The sequence below is a fragment of the Dendropsophus ebraccatus genome, chromosome 3, assembly GCF_027789765.1.
Source record: "Dendropsophus ebraccatus isolate aDenEbr1 chromosome 3, aDenEbr1.pat, whole genome shotgun sequence".
NCBI lineage: Eukaryota > Metazoa > Chordata > Amphibia > Anura > Hylidae > Dendropsophus > Dendropsophus ebraccatus.
Genome location: NC_091456.1, coordinates 63,010,138 through 63,028,478, shown reverse-complemented (window position 1 = coordinate 63,028,478; position 18,341 = coordinate 63,010,138). Strand labels below are relative to the sequence as shown.

Here is an 18,341-nt window from a genome sequence, read left to right as displayed (position 1 = left end):
GGAAAGTGTCAATTCCATTCTATCTCCACCTATTTTTTCAACTGACAACACAGATTAAAAAGATATGGGGTGTGCAAGTTTTGTTTTACTCATAAGAATCCAATATCATAAGAAAAGAGCAAGCTGATCATCTTCCATTATTCTCTATCTGGTCAGTGTTTAGGTGCAATGGAGGGAATTTATCAAAGCTTTCCATGGCACAGACCCTGCATGGTCTGCAATGTGCTCGTCAAGATATCAGGAAGGGTAAGGGGTGTTAGCTCGGCTGTGTACGGAGGGGGCATGGCCTCTACTCACAATTATCACAATTTAAGGTATAAAATGTAGCTAAAACCTAATCCAGCTCAAAAAGCATATCAGACGCCGGTCTTCATAAATTCCACCCAATGTTCCTTAGTTTATACAATCATTATGCAACAAAACTTATAAGGTCATTTTTTTTCAACTCACTGTAAAGATTTTGAATGTCTTTCAAATGAGGCAAAATGACTTGACAGAACAATTCACCCAAGGGGCTATGCAGATCATTTTTTTTACATAACCGAAAAAGAAGGTAACAATAAAATTTGTATAATAAAAATCATTTTATCTGTACCTTGCACTATGCCTCACATACTAATAATTTGGCCAGCTACCCAATGTACCTTGCCAGGATGCAATTGTTTTGCCAGATTTTGTTTTTTTTGCCAACAACTTCAAATGAAAATTTGAATCCAGAGTTTATCCTCATCAACTCCTGTTCATGCATTAATGGGATTATAACAGATGTATCCAGGAACCATGTAGGAATGGGCAATTTATAAATACCATGTAAAAGGCAAAGTCGGGAAGAGGAGCTCTCTTTTTCGTCTCCTATTACTATGACCTGACTGACTGTAATTGAAGGGATTATCTGGGAAACATATTTTTATAAAGTGCCCAGGAAGAGACTTCATTTAGGCAGGAATTTTAGGATTAATGGGAGGTTTTCTGAGCTACCCCACATAAACACCGATAATTCTGTCAGGAAAATTAACAACAAAAAAATCCTACAAGTTGTGTTGGATTTCTGTTTAGTGAATCTCGGTCATTGCAATCTAAACTCCACTAAGCATGAACACAGCTGCAAGATCTGAGAGCTCACATTCACTAATGGCAGTATTACACGTCCCGATTTGCTGAATAAGCGAGTACTGATCTGCTAGATCAGCGCTCACTTACACAGCCTATTGTATTGGCTTTACTATTGTGTGGCTTTTGATTTCTATTAACATACTTACCTGCCCTTGCTCCCTGGTGTCCTCTTGCCTCTTCCTAGCTGACTTGAGCTGTCACTGAAGATTCTGCACCCGTCTCTGAAGTAACAGGCAACTCAGCCAATCACTGACTGAGACGGCTGAGCGTTGCAGCCAGTGATTGGCTAAATGGCCTGTCACTTCAGAGATGGGTGCAGAATCTTCAGCCGTCGATCCCGTCAGCTGGAAAGAGGCAGGAGGACACTGGGGAGCATAAGCAGGTAAATATATGTGTTTATTATTTACTATATACGTTCATTGGCTGCCAACCGTGCACCTCCAATTACATAGAGCAATGCACAGTCGGCAGACAATTTATCAACATGTTGAAAGACAAAGATCAGCCGATGAGACGATATCTGCCCGAACTGGCCCGATTAAGTAGATAATCACCCTGTGTAATAGGGCCTTAACTTCCACAAATGTGTACTATTATAAATGTTTACACCACACTCTTATTATTCTTTTAACTTTTCTCTTCTCTGTGTAATAACCCAAAACGCCTCTGACAACTTCAACTCTCCCCTCAGACCAAAAAAGCAGATACCCATCACTGACCTCAGGGAAGTGCTAACTCCCATACTTCAAAGACAAAATAGACAACAACCAATAAATCATCTTCCAGGCCCCAAGTAGAGTAGATCCAATTATTTCTAACATCTTCTCTTCATCCCTCGGAGCCTTTGAACTAATGACAAAAGCATGTAGTCTCCAAGCTCTTCTTGTCCCATCACCTGCTCTAGTGACCCTATTTCCTCTCACCTCATGCAGTCTCTCTCCCCTGCTGTCAATTTTACCCACGTAACATTTTAACATCTCCCTTTCTTCGGGCATCTTTCCCTTTCAAATACTACGTGATTACCCCATTATTGAAGGGGAAAAAAAACTAACAAAAAAACCCCCCAAATCATCATCTCTTGACCCATCCTGTACTGCTGGTTATCAACCCATCTCTAATCTCCCTTTCATCTTTAGGGTACAAACCCACTTGACGTATTTGCTGCGTGAATCAGTCTTAAAAATAAGCAGGCAAAACGCAGGTTGGCTTTATACAATTGTTCTGTGTTAAAATACGCAATTGCGTATTTTTGAAGCATGAAGCTACATGCGTTTTTCACACAGGTTGTTAACAACTGATGCTTTGCTAACAACAAGCTTCATGCTTCAAAAATACGCAATTGCGTATTTTAACGCAGAACAATCGTATAAAGCCAACCTGCGTTTTGCCTGCTTATTTTTAAGACTGATTCACGCAGCAAATACGTCAAGTGGGTTTGTACCCTTAGGCTATGTTCACACTACGTAAGAGACTGGACGGCCCGTCTCAGAAAAGATCATCTTGGCCGGTACTGCAGTACCGGTCGGATGATCTTTAGCGCCGCAGAGTTCTGATGCGGGCGCATCCGTGCGCACGAGTTCTATGAAATGCATTACCTAAGAATGTCAAACTCATATAATATACAAAGATACAAACATGCCCTCAAAAGTGCAGGCTTACCAGGTTCACTAAACTGGTCACCCCCTACACTTCAAATACTTAACTTATGACTGGTTCACCCACCTTCATTTGTAAAAAAAAAAAAAAAAAAAAATACATAGATACATATACACACATCTCCAACCCTACTCTTATAGACTGTAGCAGAATATATTGGCAATAATATAATTATAGTGCTTGAAAAGCACTATATTGTAATCCGTATTCTTCTTCTTCTTCTTTTTCCGTTTCTTCTTCCAGCCATTTTTCTGCGCGTAATACAGCCCGAACCGCTTTGTGCACACACTCCGTTCAAACTGCGTTTCGAAGCCCTCGGCGGTGTGTGGTGTGCTATTTTTCGTTTCGATCGGATTTGTCGTTTTTAAGAAATTTACGTTAAACGACCCCAAATTTCCCATAGAAAATAATGGCCCATTGCAAATAATGGCCACACTCTTAACCGCTGACAGCCAATCACAGCACATATGCAAATAGCTGAAATATAGCAGCCAATAGGAACTCTAAGGTCTCGTCATGCAATGTATCACACCATCCACAGTCACATGTCCACTATTGGCCAATAGAAGATGTAATATATGGAAGGTCCTTAACGATTTTGTCTCCCCGACATGAGTAAGATTGTCATGGTAACCGAGCAATGATCTTTACCATTTTAAGTACTCAGATCGCTCTTAAAGGGACCCAGGTCACCCTTAAAGGAACGCAAGTCGCTCTTAAAAGGGACCCAAGTCTCTCTTAAAGGGACGGGAGCCATGTCGCTCTTAAAGGGACGGGACCCAAGTTGCTCTTAAACGGACGGGACACTCCAAAAAGTATGGGACCCATGTCGCTCTTAAAGAGACCCATGTCGCTAGAGCGACCTGGGCCCCTTTAAGAGCGGCCCGGGTCCCTTTTAAGAGCGACCTGGGTCCTTTTAAGAGCGAAATATGTCCCTTCAAGAGTGACCAAGGTCCCTTTAAGAGCGGCCCGGGTCCCTTTTAAGAGCAACCTGAGTCCCTTCTAGAGCAAAATATGTCCCTTCAAGAGCGACCAAGGTCCCTTTTAAGAGCGGCCCGGGTCCCTTTTAAGAGCAACCTGGGTCCCTTCTAGAGCAAAATATGTTCATTTAAGAGCGATCTGGGTCCCTTTAAGAGCGATCTGGGTCCCTTTAAGAGCGATCTGGGTCCCTTTAAGAGCGATCTGGGTCCCTTTAAGAGCAAAATGGGTCCCTGTAAGAGCGAAATGGGTCCCTGTAAGAGCGAAATGGGTCCCTTTAAGAGCGAAATGGGTCCCTTTAAGCGCGAAATGGGTCCCTTTAAGCGCGAAATGGGTCCCTTTAAGCGCGAAATGGGTCCCTTTAAGCGCGAAATGGGTCCCTTTAAGAGCAAAATATGTCCCTTTAAGAGCAAAATATGTCCCTTTAAGAGCGACCTGGGTGCCTTTAAGAGCGACCTGGGTCCCTTTAAGAGCAAAATATGTCCCTTTAAGAGCAAAATATGTCCCTTTAAGAGCGACCTGGGTCCCTTTAAGAGCGACCTGGGTCCCTTTAAGAGCGACCTGGGTCCCTTTAAGAGCGACCTGGGTCCCTTTAAGAGCGACCTGGGTCCCTTTAAGAGCGACCTGGGTCCCTTTAAGAGCGACCTGGGTCCCTTTAAGAGCGACCTGGGTCCCTTTAAGAGCGACCTGGGTCCCTTTAAGAGCGACCTGGGTCCCTTTAAGAGCGACCTGGGTCCCTTTAAGAGCGACCTGGGTCCCTTTAAGAGCGACCTGGGTCCCTTTAAGAGCGACCTGGGTCCCTTTAAGAGCGACCTGGGTCCCTTTAAGAGCGACCTGGGTCCCTTTAAGAGCGACCTGGGTCCCTTTAAGAGCGACCTGGGTCCCTTTAAGAGCGACCTGGGTCCCTTTAAGAGCGACCTGGGTCCCTTTAAGAGCGACCTGGGTCCCTTTAAGAGCAAAATGGGTCCCTTTAAGAGCAAAATGGGTCCCTTTAAGAGCAAAATGGGTCCCTTTAAGAGCAAAATGGGTCCCTTTAAGAGCAAAATGGGTCCCTTTAAGAGCGACCTGGGTCCCTTTAAGAGCAAAATATGTCCCTATAAGAGCGAAATATGTCCCTTTAAGAGCAAAATGGGTCCTTTTAAGAGCGACCTGGGTCCCTTTAAGCGCGAAATGGGTCCCTTTAAGAGCAATCTGGGTCCCTTTAAGAGCGATCTGGGTCCCTTTAAGGGCGATCTGGGTCCCTTTAAGGGCGATCTGGGTCCCTTTAAGAGCAAAATGGGTCCCTTTAAAAGCCAAATATGTCCCTTTAAGAGCGAAATTGGTCCCTTTAAGAGCGAAATTGGTCCTTTTAAGAGTGAAATTGGTCCATTTAAGAGCGACCTGGGTCCCTTTAAGAGCGAAATATTTCCCTTTAAGAGCGAAATATGTCCCTTTAAGAGCAACCTGGGTCCCTTTAAGAGCGAAATATGTCGCTTTAAGAGCAAAATGGGTCCTTTTAAGAGCGACCTGGGTCTCTTTAAGAGCGACCTGGGTCCCTTTAAGAGCGATCTGGGTCCCTTTAAGAGCGAAATATGTCCCTTTAAGAGCAAAATTGGTCCCTTTAAGAGCAAAATTGGTCCCTTTAAGAGCGAAAATGGTCCCTTTAAGAGTGAAATTGGTCCATTTAAGAGCGACCTGGGTCCCTTTAAGAGCGAAATATTTCCCTTTAAGAGCGAAATATGTCCCTTTAAGAGCAACCTGGGTCCCTTTAAGAGCGAAATATGTCGCTTTAAGAGCAAAATGGGTCCTTTTAAGAGCGACCTGGGTCTCTTTAAGAGCGACCTGGGTCCCTTTAAGAGTGAAATGGGTCCCTTTAAGAGCGAAATGGGTCCCTTTAAGCGCGAAATGGGTCCCTTTAAGCGCGAAATGGGTCCCTTTAAGCGCGAAATGGGTCCCTTTAAGCGCGAAATGGGTCCCTTTAAGCGCGAAATGGGTCCCTTTAAGAGCAAAATATGTCCCTTTAAGAGCGACCTGGGTGCCTTTAAGAGCGACCTGGGTCCCTTTAAGAGCAAAATATGTCCCTTTAAGAGCAAAATATGTCCCTTTAAGAGCAAAATGGGTCCCTTTAAGAGCGACCTGGGTCCCTTTAAGAGCGACCTGGGTCCCTTTAAGAGCGACCTGGGTCCCTTTAAGAGCGACCTGGGTCCCTTTAAGAGCGACCTGGGTCCCTTTAAGAGCGACCTGGGTCCCTTTAAGAGCGACCTGGGTCCCTTTAAGAGCGACCTGGGTCCCTTTAAGAGCGACCTGGGTCCCTTTAAGAGCGACCTGGGTCCCTTTAAGAGCGACCTGGGTCCCTTTAAGAGCGACCTGGGTCCCTTTAAGAGCGACCTGGGTCCCTTTAAGAGCGACCTGGGTCCCTTTAAGAGCGACCTGGGTCCCTTTAAGAGCGACCTGGGTCCCTTTAAGAGCGACCTGGGTCCCTTTAAGAGCGACCTGGGTCCCTTTAAGAGCGACCTGGGTCCCTTTAAGAGCGACCTGGGTCCCTTTAAGAGCAAAATGGGTCCCTTTAAGAGCAAAATGGGTCCCTTTAAGAGCAAAATGGGTCCCTTTAAGAGCAAAATGGGTCCCTTTAAGAGCGACCTGGGTCCCTTTAAGAGCAAAATATGTCCCTATAAGAGCAAAATATGTCCCTTTAAGAGTGAAATATGTCCCTTTAAGAGCAAAATGGGTCCTTTTAAGAGCGACCTGGGTCCCTTTAAGCGCGAAATGGGTCCCTTTAAGAGCAATCTGGGTCCCTTTAAGAGCGATCTGGGTCCCTTTAAGGGCGATCTGGGTCCCTTTAAGGGCGATCTGGGTCCCTTTAAGGGCGATCTGGGTCCCTTTAAGAGCAAAATGGGTCCCTTTAAAAGCCAAATATGTCCCTTTAAGAGCGAAATTGGTCCCTTTAAGAGCGAAATTGGTCCTTTTAAGAGTGAAATTGGTCCATTTAAGAGCGACCTGGGTCCCTTTAAGAGCGAAATATTTCCCTTTAAGAGCGAAATATGTCCCTTTAAGAGCAACCTGGGTCCCTTTAAGAGCGAAATATGTCGCTTTAAGAGCAAAATGGGTCCTTTTAAGAGCGACCTGGGTCTCTTTAAGAGCGACCTGGGTCCCTTTAAGAGCGATCTGGGTCCCTTTAAGAGCGAAATATGTCCCTTTAAGAGCAAAATTGGTCCTTTTAAGAGCGACCTGGGTCCCTTTAAGAGCAAAATTGGTCCCTTTAAGAGCGAAAATGGTCCCTTTAAGAGTGAAATTGGTCCATTTAAGAGCGACCTGGGTCCCTTTAAGAGCGAAATATTTCCCTTTAAGAGCGAAATATGTCCCTTTAAGAGCAACCTGGGTCCCTTTAAGAGCGAAATATGTCGCTTTAAGAGCAAAATGGGTCCTTTTAAGAGCGACCTGGGTCTCTTTAAGAGCGACCTGGGTCCCTTTAAGAGCGATCTGGGTCCCTTTAAGAGCGAAATATGTCCCTTTAAGAGCAAAATTGGTCCTTTTAAGAGCGACCTGGGTCCCTTTAAGAGCGACCTGGGTCCTTTTAAGAGCGATCTGGGTCCCTTTAAGAGCGAAATATGTCCCTTTAAGAGCAAAATTGGTCCCTTTAAGAGCGAAAATGGTCCCTTTAAGAGTGAAATTGGTCCATTTAAAAGCGACCTGGGTCCCTTTAAGAGCGAAATATGTCCCTTCAAGAGCGAAATATGTCCCTTTAAGAGCGACCTGGGTCCCTTTAAGAGCGACCTGGGTCCCTTTAAGAGCGACCTGGGTCCCTTTAAGAGCGACCTGGGTCCCTTTAAGAGCGACCTGGGTCCCTTTAAGAGCGACCTGGGTCCCTTTAAGAGCGACCTGGGTCCCTTTAAGAGCAAAATGGGTCCCTTTAAGAGCAAAATGGGTCCCTTTAAGAGCAAAATGGGTCCCTTTAAGAGCGACCTGGGTCCCTTTAAGAGCAAAATATGTCCCTATAAGAGCAAAATATGTCCCTTTAAGAGTGAAATATGTCCCTTTAAGAGCAAAATGGGTCCTTTTAAGAGCGACCTGGGTCCCTTTAAGCGCGAAATGGGTCCCTTTAAGAGCAATCTGGGTCCCTTTAAGAGCGATCTGGGTCCCTTTAAGGGCGATCTGGGTCCCTTTAAGAGCAAAATGGGTCCCTTTAAAAGCCAAATATGTCCCTTTAAGAGCGAAATTGGTCCCTTTAAGAGCGAAATTGGTCCTTTTAAGAGTGAAATTGGTCCATTTAAGAGCGACCTGGGTCCCTTTAAGAGCGAAATATTTCCCTTTAAGAGCGAAATATGTCCCTTTAAGAGCGACCTGGGTCCCTTTAAGAGCGACCTGGGTCCCTTTAAGAGCGACCTGGGTCCCTTTAAGAGCGACCTGGGTCCCTTTAAGAGCGAAATATGTCCCTTTAAGAGCAAAATGGGTCCTTTTAAGAGCGAACTGGGTCCCTTTAAGAGTGAAATGGGTCCCTTTAAGCGTGAAATTGGTCCCTTTAAGAGCGACCTGGGTCCCTTTAAGAGCGAAATGGGTCCCTTTAAGAGTGACCTGGGTCCCTTTAAAAGCAATTTGGGTCCCTTTAAGTGCAACGGGGGCCCTTTAAGAGCGACCTGGGGCCCTTTTAGAGTGAAATTGGTCCCTTTAAGAGTGATCTGGGTCCCTTTAAGAGTGAAATGGGTTCCGTTAAGAGAGACCTGGGTCCCTTTAAGAGCGACCTGGGTACCTTTAAGAGCGACCTGGGTAACTTTAAGAGCGACCTGGGTAACTTTAAGAGCGACCTGGGTACCTTTAAGAGCGACCTAGGTACCTTTAAGAGCGACCTGGGTCCCTTTAAGAGCGACCTGGGTTCCGTTAAGAGTGACCTGGGTCCCTTCAAGAGCAAAGGGACCCATGTCGCTCTTAAAGTGACCCAGGTCGTTCCTAAAGGGACCCATGTCGCCAGGGGCGCCGCAATCATGAGGCGACCTGAGTCGTCTGCCTCAGGCGGCGCCACCAGCTGTCGTCATGGGGGCGGCATTCAGTGGCAGATTATAATATGAGCGGTTCGGGCGGCCGCCCACATTATAATCCGCCACTGATTGTACCATTTACCGGAGTCCCCCCGCGCCCGGACAGCATCTGTAATGAGATGCTGTGAGCGGGGGAGACTGTATTCATAAGCGCCGCGGTGTAATGAATCAGCCGCGCCGTGCTGATACTACAGCGCGGCGCTTATGAATACAGTCTCCCCCGCTCACAGCATCTCATTACAGATACTGCCCGGGCGCGGGGGGACTCCGGTAAATGCATTCCACGTCCGTGATCCGTCAGGATCACGGAACGTGGGAATGCAGCCTTAGTCCCCCGGCTGATGTGCGGCTGCCGGAGGTGTCCCATCCTGTCTCCGGCAGCGCGCGCATCAGAGAGCTCCCCGTGCACTGGAAGTCACAGGCGCACGGGGAGCTCTCTGATGCGCGCGCTGCCGGGGACAGGACGGGACACCCCGGGCAGCCGCACATCAGCCGGGACCAGACCAGAGAGGCTCGACGGGGGAACGGATGGCAGGTGAGTTGTGTGCTGTTTTTTGTTTTTGTTTTATCTGCTGTGCAGGGGGGGAAGGGGAGAGGGAAGAGGGGGACCATCTATAAGGTAGGGGGGGAAGGGGACCATCTATAAGGGAGGGGGGAAAGAGGGGGACGATCTATAAGGTAGGGGGGGGAAGAGGGGGACCATCTATAAGGGAGGGGGAGAGGGGAGAGGGGGACCATCTATAGGGGGGGGGGGAAGGGGACCATCTATAAGGGAGGGGGGAAAGAGGGGGACCATCTATAAGGGGGGGCCATCTATAAGGGAGGGGGGAAAGATGGGGACCATCTATAAGGGAGGGTCGGGAGGGGGACTGTCTATAAGGGGGGGGGGAAGAGGGGGACCATCTATAAGGGGGGACCATCTATAAGGGAGGGGGGAAAGAGGGGGACCATCTATAAGGGAGGGGCGGGAGGGGGGACTGTCTATAAGGGGGGGGGGGGGGAAGAGGGGGACCATCTATAAGGGGGGGGGAGAGGGGGACCATCTATAAGGGGGGGAGAGAGGGAAGAGGGGGACCATCTATAAGGGGGGGGGGCCATCTATAAGGGGGGGAAGAGGGGGACCATCTATAAGGGGGGGAAGAGGGGGACCATCTATAAGGGGGGACGAGGGGGACCATCTCCTAAAAGATCAGCACCCTCCTCTCCTGACATCCTCTGTGCTGCTGTGACCTCTCCTAAAAGATCAGCACCCTCCTCTCCTGACATCCTCTGTGCTGCTGGGACTTCTCCTATAGGATTAGCACCCTCCTCTCCTGACATCCTCTGTGCTGCTGGGACCTCTCCTATAGGATTAGCCCCCTCATCTCCTGACATCCTCTGTGCTGCTGGGACCTCTCCTATAGGATTAGCCCCCTCCTCTCCTGACATCCTCTGTGCTGCTGGGACCTCTCCTATAGGATTAGCCCCCTCCTCTCCTGACATCCTCTGTGCTGCTGGGACCTCTCCTATAAAGTCAGCCCCCTCCTCTCCTGACATCCTCTGTGCAGAAAGGGACCAAACATTATGTTTATTGGGGACAGCAGTGGGGGGGCAGTAGTGGATTATAATACGGGGGGGGGGGGGGGGGGGGGGGGGGCGTCATTCTATAGTTCGCCTCGGGCAGCAGAGAGGCTAGAATCACCCCTGCATGTCGCTCTTAAAGGGACGGGAGCCAAGTTGCTCTTAAAGGGATGGGACCCAAGTCGCTCTTAAAGGGACGGCACCCAGGATTAAAGTTAAATGGAAGTCACTGGTAAAGGCGCGCTCTTTTCAAGCACTATGTATTTCCCTGGAAATGCAAATCTAGTTATATATATAATTATATTATAATATAATTATTAGTAGCAAATATAAAGGCAAAAAACATTAGCCTCCTAAACAACTATAACATATGTAAAAATTGAGAAATTTAAAAAATTACCTTTGCAAGGATGTGCTTGTCTTTAATAATGTATTCATAGGTTGTCAGCAGAACATTAAATTTGCCAGTCCTGAGCTGTGGCACCAGAGAGCGTCTCATTGCAGGCGTCCCCTAAAATTACGAGACAGGGCATCATTTTCAACAGCACTCATAACCCAGAATACAATATTTTTGATCCAGATTTCCCAGAGTATTAAGATCGTATAGCCAACCTGAACATCTTGTCTACAACAATCTGTTGAGGAAAGGGGACATGGGGAATTTCTCTTACTACACATATAAACGCACCAGTACTAGTTATACAGAGCCATTTAGCCCCTTCACAACATTTGCTGTAAATGTACATCTTAAGTTGAGATGGCCTAGACTGAGCAGACTCAGGGGCTGAATCAGCTCTGTAAGAGGTGGGCATCGAATGCATTTTTACTAAGATACTACGGTAAGAAGGACAGCATCTTCGTGACAGAGGAGGGGGTAAACAAGAAACTGTTACCATACTTTATCTGCTGAAAAAAATTGAATAGTTAAAAAGTTGTTTGTACCCTAAAAACTTTAAAAAAAAAAAGGTTTGCCCTGTGAAAACAAGCCCTTAAACAGCTCTATTGAAAAAAAATTATAAAAAGAGGTAAAAGTTGACAAAAATAAGAATACAGTTGTCAAAAAAATTGCAGCAAATATATTATCTTTTAATAAAAAGTTATTTATTCTATAAAACTAAAAATATACTATTATTTTTCTACAGCAAAACAAAGGTTTTTTTAAGCCATGTACAGAAAATTTGCAGCATGAGAACATACCCTAAATTTGTTATAGTAACTGCATTGACCCACATAATAAAATGTAACATGTTGTACATAAACACACACACAAAAAAAATTAACCCAAAGATGGAATTTCAATTCTTTAAAGGGAACCAATCACTGGAAAAACGCATATAGAGCTTTTGAAATGTGCTGTTAGAGCACACAGCACACTTGCCACACGTGTTTCCATAGCCTCCGTGCCTTCCCCGTGTAAGCCGCAAAGTAACTTTATAAAACTGGCGCCCTGTATGCTAATTACCTGAGGTAGTCACCTGGGCGGTGTTCGGCTAGCAGGTAGTCACGGTCCCCTGGGCGTTCTTCCGCTGTAATCACGCCCCTCTGGGCGTGATTCAAATGGCAGAGTGGCTGTGGCGTCACTCGGGAGCGCGCCGTGCCCAACGTCGGTGCGCTTACGTACTGATGCCGGACGCCGCCGCACATGCGCAGTGCAGCCGCTTCCATTCCGGTTGCACTGCGCCTGTGCAGAATAGCCTCGAACTCCGGCTATTCGAGGCTATTCTGCACAGGCGCAGTACCGCCGGAATGGAAGCGGCTGCACTGCGCATGTGCGGCGGCGTCCGGCATCAGAAAGTTACTCGGCCATTTGAATCACGCCCAGAGGGGCGTGATTACAGCGGAAGAACGCCCAGGGGACCGTGACTACCTGCTAGCTGAACACCGCCCAGGTGACTACCTCAGGTAATTAGCATACAGGGCGCCAGTTTTATAAAGTTACTTTGCGGCTTACACGGGGAAGGCACGGAGGCTATGGAAACACGTGTGCCAAGTGTGCTGTGTGCTCTAACAGCACATTTCAAAAGCTCTATATGCTTTTTTCCGGTGATTGGTTCCCTTTAAACTCCTACCTGACAAAAAAAATTCAAAGATGTGAATGTGCAAAGGCCAAAAACAACGCTACCGTAAAAAAGTTACTTGCAAAATCACAGTCACCTTACATGGTTGTGGTTTAACTTGTTTATGACAGTCATCGCACGAGAACCTGGCCTACCTTATTCTAGAAATTGTAAGATTTACCTGTACTGCAGCACACAGTCAATTTTTTGGGTGGTTTTAGGGTGGAATGGAGAAAAAAAATGTAATCAATAAACTCTCTAATTTTCCAAACTTTAAGTTAACAGTGCAAACCTTGTAAGCAATCTTCACCACGGAAGGAGCCCACTTGTCAAATTCATACTGCCAGTTGGATAATGTGCTAAAGAACAAGAAAGAAAAAAAAAACACAACTTTTTTTTACGGACTCGCTAATGTCAACGTAACAGAATAATATCAAGGAAAACCCAGAAATCAATCAGTACAGTATTTCAGAATTAAAGGCAATAGGCTGAATAGGGCGGGGGAGGGGGGCACACAACTCAAGCACAGAACTTGATTGTCCTTATGGGCTCTGTTATGGTGGTTAAAAATTTTGACGACAGTGACACTTTAAGCTTTAATCTCAATTTTATCTGAACCCCTACCTGAGGGATCAAATTAGCATCTAAAACACCCAGACCTACTGTCCTGCGCATAAGATAACATAAGCATGAGAAACACATGGGGGGAGATTTATCAAGCAGTCTTACAGTAGCAATGTTCTTTGTTTTGCCATAACAACCAATCACAATTCTGCTTACATTTTACCACATGAATATAAGAAATAAAAGCTGAGGGCTTGCTTTGGGCAACAAAGGACATTATCACTGTAAGACTGCTTGATAAATCTCCCCCATAGATTTGAAGCATTTTATAAATAATTGAAAAACAACTGACAGAGAAAATATTCTACATCTGATCTCGAAAGATTTTGCCCCATTACAGCAAATAAAAGCAAGTATGGAGGGAAAGAAAACTGGTGAGTGAAACAAATGTTCTACTTACGAGAGTGGAACAATAATGAGATAGGGGCCATTAAGCCTTTTGTGCTCCATCAGATAGGTTATGAGTGCAATAGTCTGAATTGTCTTTCCAAGCCCCATTTCATCAGCAAGAATTCCATTTAAATTGTTGTTATAGAGAGAAACCATCCATTCCAAGCCTTGGATCTGAAATTGCAAAGCAAACAAAACAAATAAGAATGTAACAGGATGGCTTACTTCAGGATCACTACAGAAAACTTGAACAATCCTGTCAATGTTGGAGAAAACAGGAAGGAAAGTTATTTGAAAAAGTGGCTCGTAAATAATAAGTATGTTCATTTTCTGATCACAGTAATTAGTTATGGTTGTTACTCTATACTGTGTGCTCATTGTCAGCAAATTTCCTATTGACTTTAGTGCAGCAAATTATTACACTGAAAGTATAACCGCATTTTGGTTTTATTCTACTCTGTGTGTGAGTATAGCCTAAAGGTGTTGTCTCACCAACCATTTTTACATTCCTCTCCAGGATCACACAAAATAAAATTAAAAACAAAACAAAATGTTAACCATGCCCCTATAGAAAAGCCACCTATGTGGTCGCTAGCGATGAGCGAACCGGGTTCGGGTCGATACGAACCCGAATGTTCGGTATTTGATTAGCTGGGGCTGCTGAACTTAGATAAAGGTTGTCTGGAAAACATGGATACAGCCAATGACTATATCCATGTTTTCCACATAGCCTTAGAGCTTTATCCAAGTTCAGCAGCCACCGCTATTCAAATGCCAAAAGTTCGGGTTCGGATCGACTCGAGCATGCTCAAGGTTCTCTCACCACTAGTGGTCACGCATGCTAAGTAGCTCAGTCCCATTGCTTATATCTCATGTATACAGGCAGTGGAGTAATTCCTACTATTGTCCAGCACTGAACCATTACAGTTGAACTATACTTATGATACAAATTACAGACCTCTCCGTTCTCTGTAGGTGGGAAAACCTGCAAAATAGTCATTGTACCAAACACTTATTTTCCCCACTCTATATAAGCTTACATACATACATACATACATACATACATACACACACACACACACACGAGCTGGACCACTGCTTTTAGACAGGATATACAGTGGTACCTTGTTTCTCAAACTTAAAGGGGAAGTCGGGGCAAAATAATTTTAAGATATGTTATTGCCCAACAAAAGTTATAAAAATTACTAATAGACACTTATTATGGGAAATGCACCTGTAGTTAATTTTCTCTGCACTTACTACAGCATGGCATGTTCAGGTCTCTGTAAAGTTGGTGATGTCACGTCATGTCAACTGCCGACGCTTGCTGCAGCAGGAGCCGGCAGTTTATGTGACGTGACATCACCAACTTTACAGAGACCTGAACACGTCATGCTGTAGTAAGTGCAGGGAAAATTCACTATAGGTGCATTTCCCATAATAAGTGTCTATTAGTAATTTTTATAACTTTTGTTGGGCAATGACACATCTTAAAATTATTTTGCCCGGACATACCTTTAATTGGTTCAGGAAGGCAGTTTGAGAACCGAGCATTTTTTTTCCCATAGGAAATAATAAAAATGTGTTTAAATGGTTCCGGCACCCACCACTAATTACCCACAATACTCATTTATTACATTGAAAAGTGCCCAGTTTAATCACTACAGTACAGCACAGTACAGAACAGCACTATATACTGTACAGTACATTTTAAACAAGAAACATTCAACACCACCAGCAATTATAGTACAGAAGTCACCAAATCCTCACTCATCCTTTACTGTATAGAGCCCCCCCCCCCCCCATACCAGCACTGTAAAGTATGGGAGATGTTGGTGCACTGTCTGTACTACTACTGCACTGTATATGCACTCCAGCAATCTTACACAGTACTGTACTGTATGTTAAGCCTCACCAGTGCTAAACTCACCACGTACAACCCACCATCCACCAAAGCAAACGTTCCTTGAAAATACTTTCAGTTCCGAGCATTCTGAGAACCGAGGTACTATTGTACATTTTTTTGGCCTGGAAGATTTCATCCATGATATTTTAGGACCACAGCTTTACTGTGTGAACACAGTAGAACAAAATACAACTGTTACAGTTTTCATGTTGGTTCCTTGTGCAGCTAAACAAATAGCTTAGGCATTACTGCAATCCCCGGTGTATTTGCACAAAAAAACCCTTGAAATATATTTTTTTTCATAAAACTACATTAATTAGACATCAGTATTACTTCTTCATTAAAAAATGATGTTAGGAGTACCTGGTAATGTTTAAGGGTACCATTGACAAGAAGTGTTGATTGTTTCTCCACCTTCTCTGTGATTGCATGAGCCACTCCATAATACGACTGAGACTGGCGGGCATCAGCCTGCAAACCATACTCATCGTCTACATCTTGCTTCGCGTTCCTAAAGTACAAATTAATATGTTAGATTTAACTGGGGATTTCTTTTAAATCAACTGGTTTCAGAAGGTTATATAGATTTGTAATTTACTTCTATATAAAAATCTCAAGTCTTCCCATACTTATCAGCTGCTGTATGTCCTGCAGGAAATGTTTTCAGTCTGACACATTGCTGTCTGCTGCCACCTCTGTTTGAGACAGGAACTGTCCAGAGCAGCAGCAAATCCCCATAGAAAACCTTTCCTGCTTTGGACAGATTTCCTATGGGGATTTGCTGCTGCTCTTTACAATTCCTGTCTCGGACAGAGACAGTTCTTTTAAATCACATGTAGTGGTTATAGAAATGATCAGATATTTTAAGAATAGCTAAAATAAAAGTTGTATTTTAATGCTATTGGTTAACTAGAGGTCATAGGTTAGAGAATCAGGTTACTGTCTATTGTGTAGTGATATATTGATAGACCTCCCAACCTTAGCATAGGGTCACACTAATTGTTATAACAGACTCAAAAACATGGCACACAGAGCATAAATATTCATAACCATATTCACAATTAGGCTGTGTTTAGTCCATTGTAGTCTAATGACCATGTAATGTGAAAGACATGCAGACATACAGCCTGACAGAGCCTTGAACACATGATGTAGACGGGCCCTAAAAGGTGTCTGATACACCTCAGAGTTTTAAAGGGGTCTATTTAAAGAATAACCCTGCAGGGATTAATCTGGTTAAAGTGGAAAACAGGATCGGTAGGCTGAATAATGAAAAAAGGGAAAGGCATACTCAATTATCTGCTTGGCGCTGTTTTCTGCAGCATCCTCTGTATTTAAACCCAAGCGTTTCTTTTCATCCGAATCTAGTCTGCTAGATTCATCATCGTCATCCTAGAAATAAAAATTGCAACAAGCCATTTAGTAAGTAGTGAGAGATAAAGTTTTTACTAAACAGACTATAATATTCTTAAAGGCTGCAACACAAAATGCTATACAAATATATATATATTTATTTATACATACTATGCAACTTTATGAAACCTGCTATGAGCTGAAGCAGAGAACCCGAGAGCAGATATCCTTGTATTTATATGCATGGTCACTACTCTGAATGTACATTATGTAATACAACTGCAGGGAACAGTTAGGGGACATCCCCTTCAGTAAGATAATGAATAGAGTATCCCTTTTTGCACAAGTTAATGAGACAAATTACAAAGAGTCCATATTGAAACTGTCACTCTGTGAAAGACATTAAAAACGCAAATACTTTAAAAAATGCATTTTACATACATACCTCTTCTTCATACTCTGAGCTGCTTCCCTCGCTGTCAGATCTCGGAGCTACTTCATATCTTGAGAGGTAAAAAAAATTACAAAAAGAAAGATTTCTTGAATAAAGTAAGGAAAATAAACTGAAAAACCACAGTGGCAATATAAGACAGATCAATTTTACAAATTATTAATTTAATCACGAGGAAAAGAAAAAAAAAAGCAAAAAATAGAAAAAACAAACAAACAAAAAAAACCCCAAAAACTAAGTGGAAACCACTGGGTCAAAGGAACTTACCCTGGGTTCATTTCAAGCCAAGTTTCAAGCTGACTAGCTTTAGGTGCTTCTTGAGCAAGTAGCACTTTCCCTGTCTCAGTGTGAATAACCTTTACAGGTAGATCGCTCATCTGACTGCTTTCATCTATGAGCTAAAGAAAGGAAACAGAACAAAAATTATTGCACTGTTGTTGTAATGAAAGCATTTATCTTGGTTGATACACAAAAAGTATTCTTAACTCGGTAGGTGAGCTGCACTCACGACAAGTCAAAGCAAATAAAATCCCTAATAAGTTAGTAGTTAAAAGGGAGCTGTGGCTTCTCCTGACCAGCCTGTTTTAGTAAATACATGTATTCAACATGAAAAAGAATTATGGACATTTTTCTTTTTTGTTATTTTTACTAGAAGGCTAGGTTCACACACAGTAAAAAATAACCTTTTGAGTGAAAATAAAACAGATGAAATAAAATCAGTATTTTGCAAAAGCAGATGGTAAATAATGGGCACATTAATTATTTTGATGGTCGTAATCAATTACGGACGTTATTCTATACAGTGTGGGCACTGCCGGCCAATTTCCCTGTGAAGTACATTATATTGAAAATACTGCTGTATTTTTACATCAAAATAACAGCTGTATTCTACCAACATGTCAACAAAGCCTAAATGCATGAATACTTTGACAATTGGGGTGTGTCAATAAAGCAAGACTGTATAAAGACACACCAATTTAACAGGGTAAGCGCTAGGGCTCCATTGTCAGAAAAATGCAGCATTCCAAGGAGAAATGCTTCAGAACTGGCGCTTTACTGGATATATACTGCTTACTGTACCTACTTTAAATACACCTGCATTTTGTTTAGCAACTATGCCCTACGATATTGTTACCTACAAGACTGTATGTGGTACTGTGAGCTATGGTTTTTCTACTAAAACTTTGTCTTTTTCACATGGCAACTGCCTGCTTTCTGATCCGCTTTGGTATTCTTTTGTA

The 18,341-nt window shown here is 43.9% G+C and overlaps 1 protein-coding gene across 3 annotated transcripts in view; it reads right to left on the bottom strand.

The window, feature by feature from the left end:
- Positions 1-18,341, bottom strand: part of SMARCA2 (SWI/SNF related BAF chromatin remodeling complex subunit ATPase 2) — a 139,452-nt gene that overhangs the window by 63,798 nt on the left and 57,313 nt on the right. For all 3 annotated transcript variants that reach the window (XM_069961900.1, XM_069961901.1, XM_069961899.1), the window contains exons 12-18: positions 17,368-17,498; positions 17,095-17,152; positions 16,588-16,688; positions 15,660-15,807; positions 13,401-13,564; positions 12,669-12,735; positions 10,720-10,830 (exon numbers count right to left, since the gene is read on the bottom strand). In XM_069961900.1, coding sequence (XP_069818001.1) covers positions 10,720-10,830; positions 12,669-12,735; positions 13,401-13,564; positions 15,660-15,807; positions 16,588-16,688; positions 17,095-17,152; positions 17,368-17,498 — 780 coding nt within the window. The remainder of the gene's footprint in view (positions 1-10,719; positions 10,831-12,668; positions 12,736-13,400; positions 13,565-15,659; positions 15,808-16,587; positions 16,689-17,094; positions 17,153-17,367; positions 17,499-18,341) is intronic.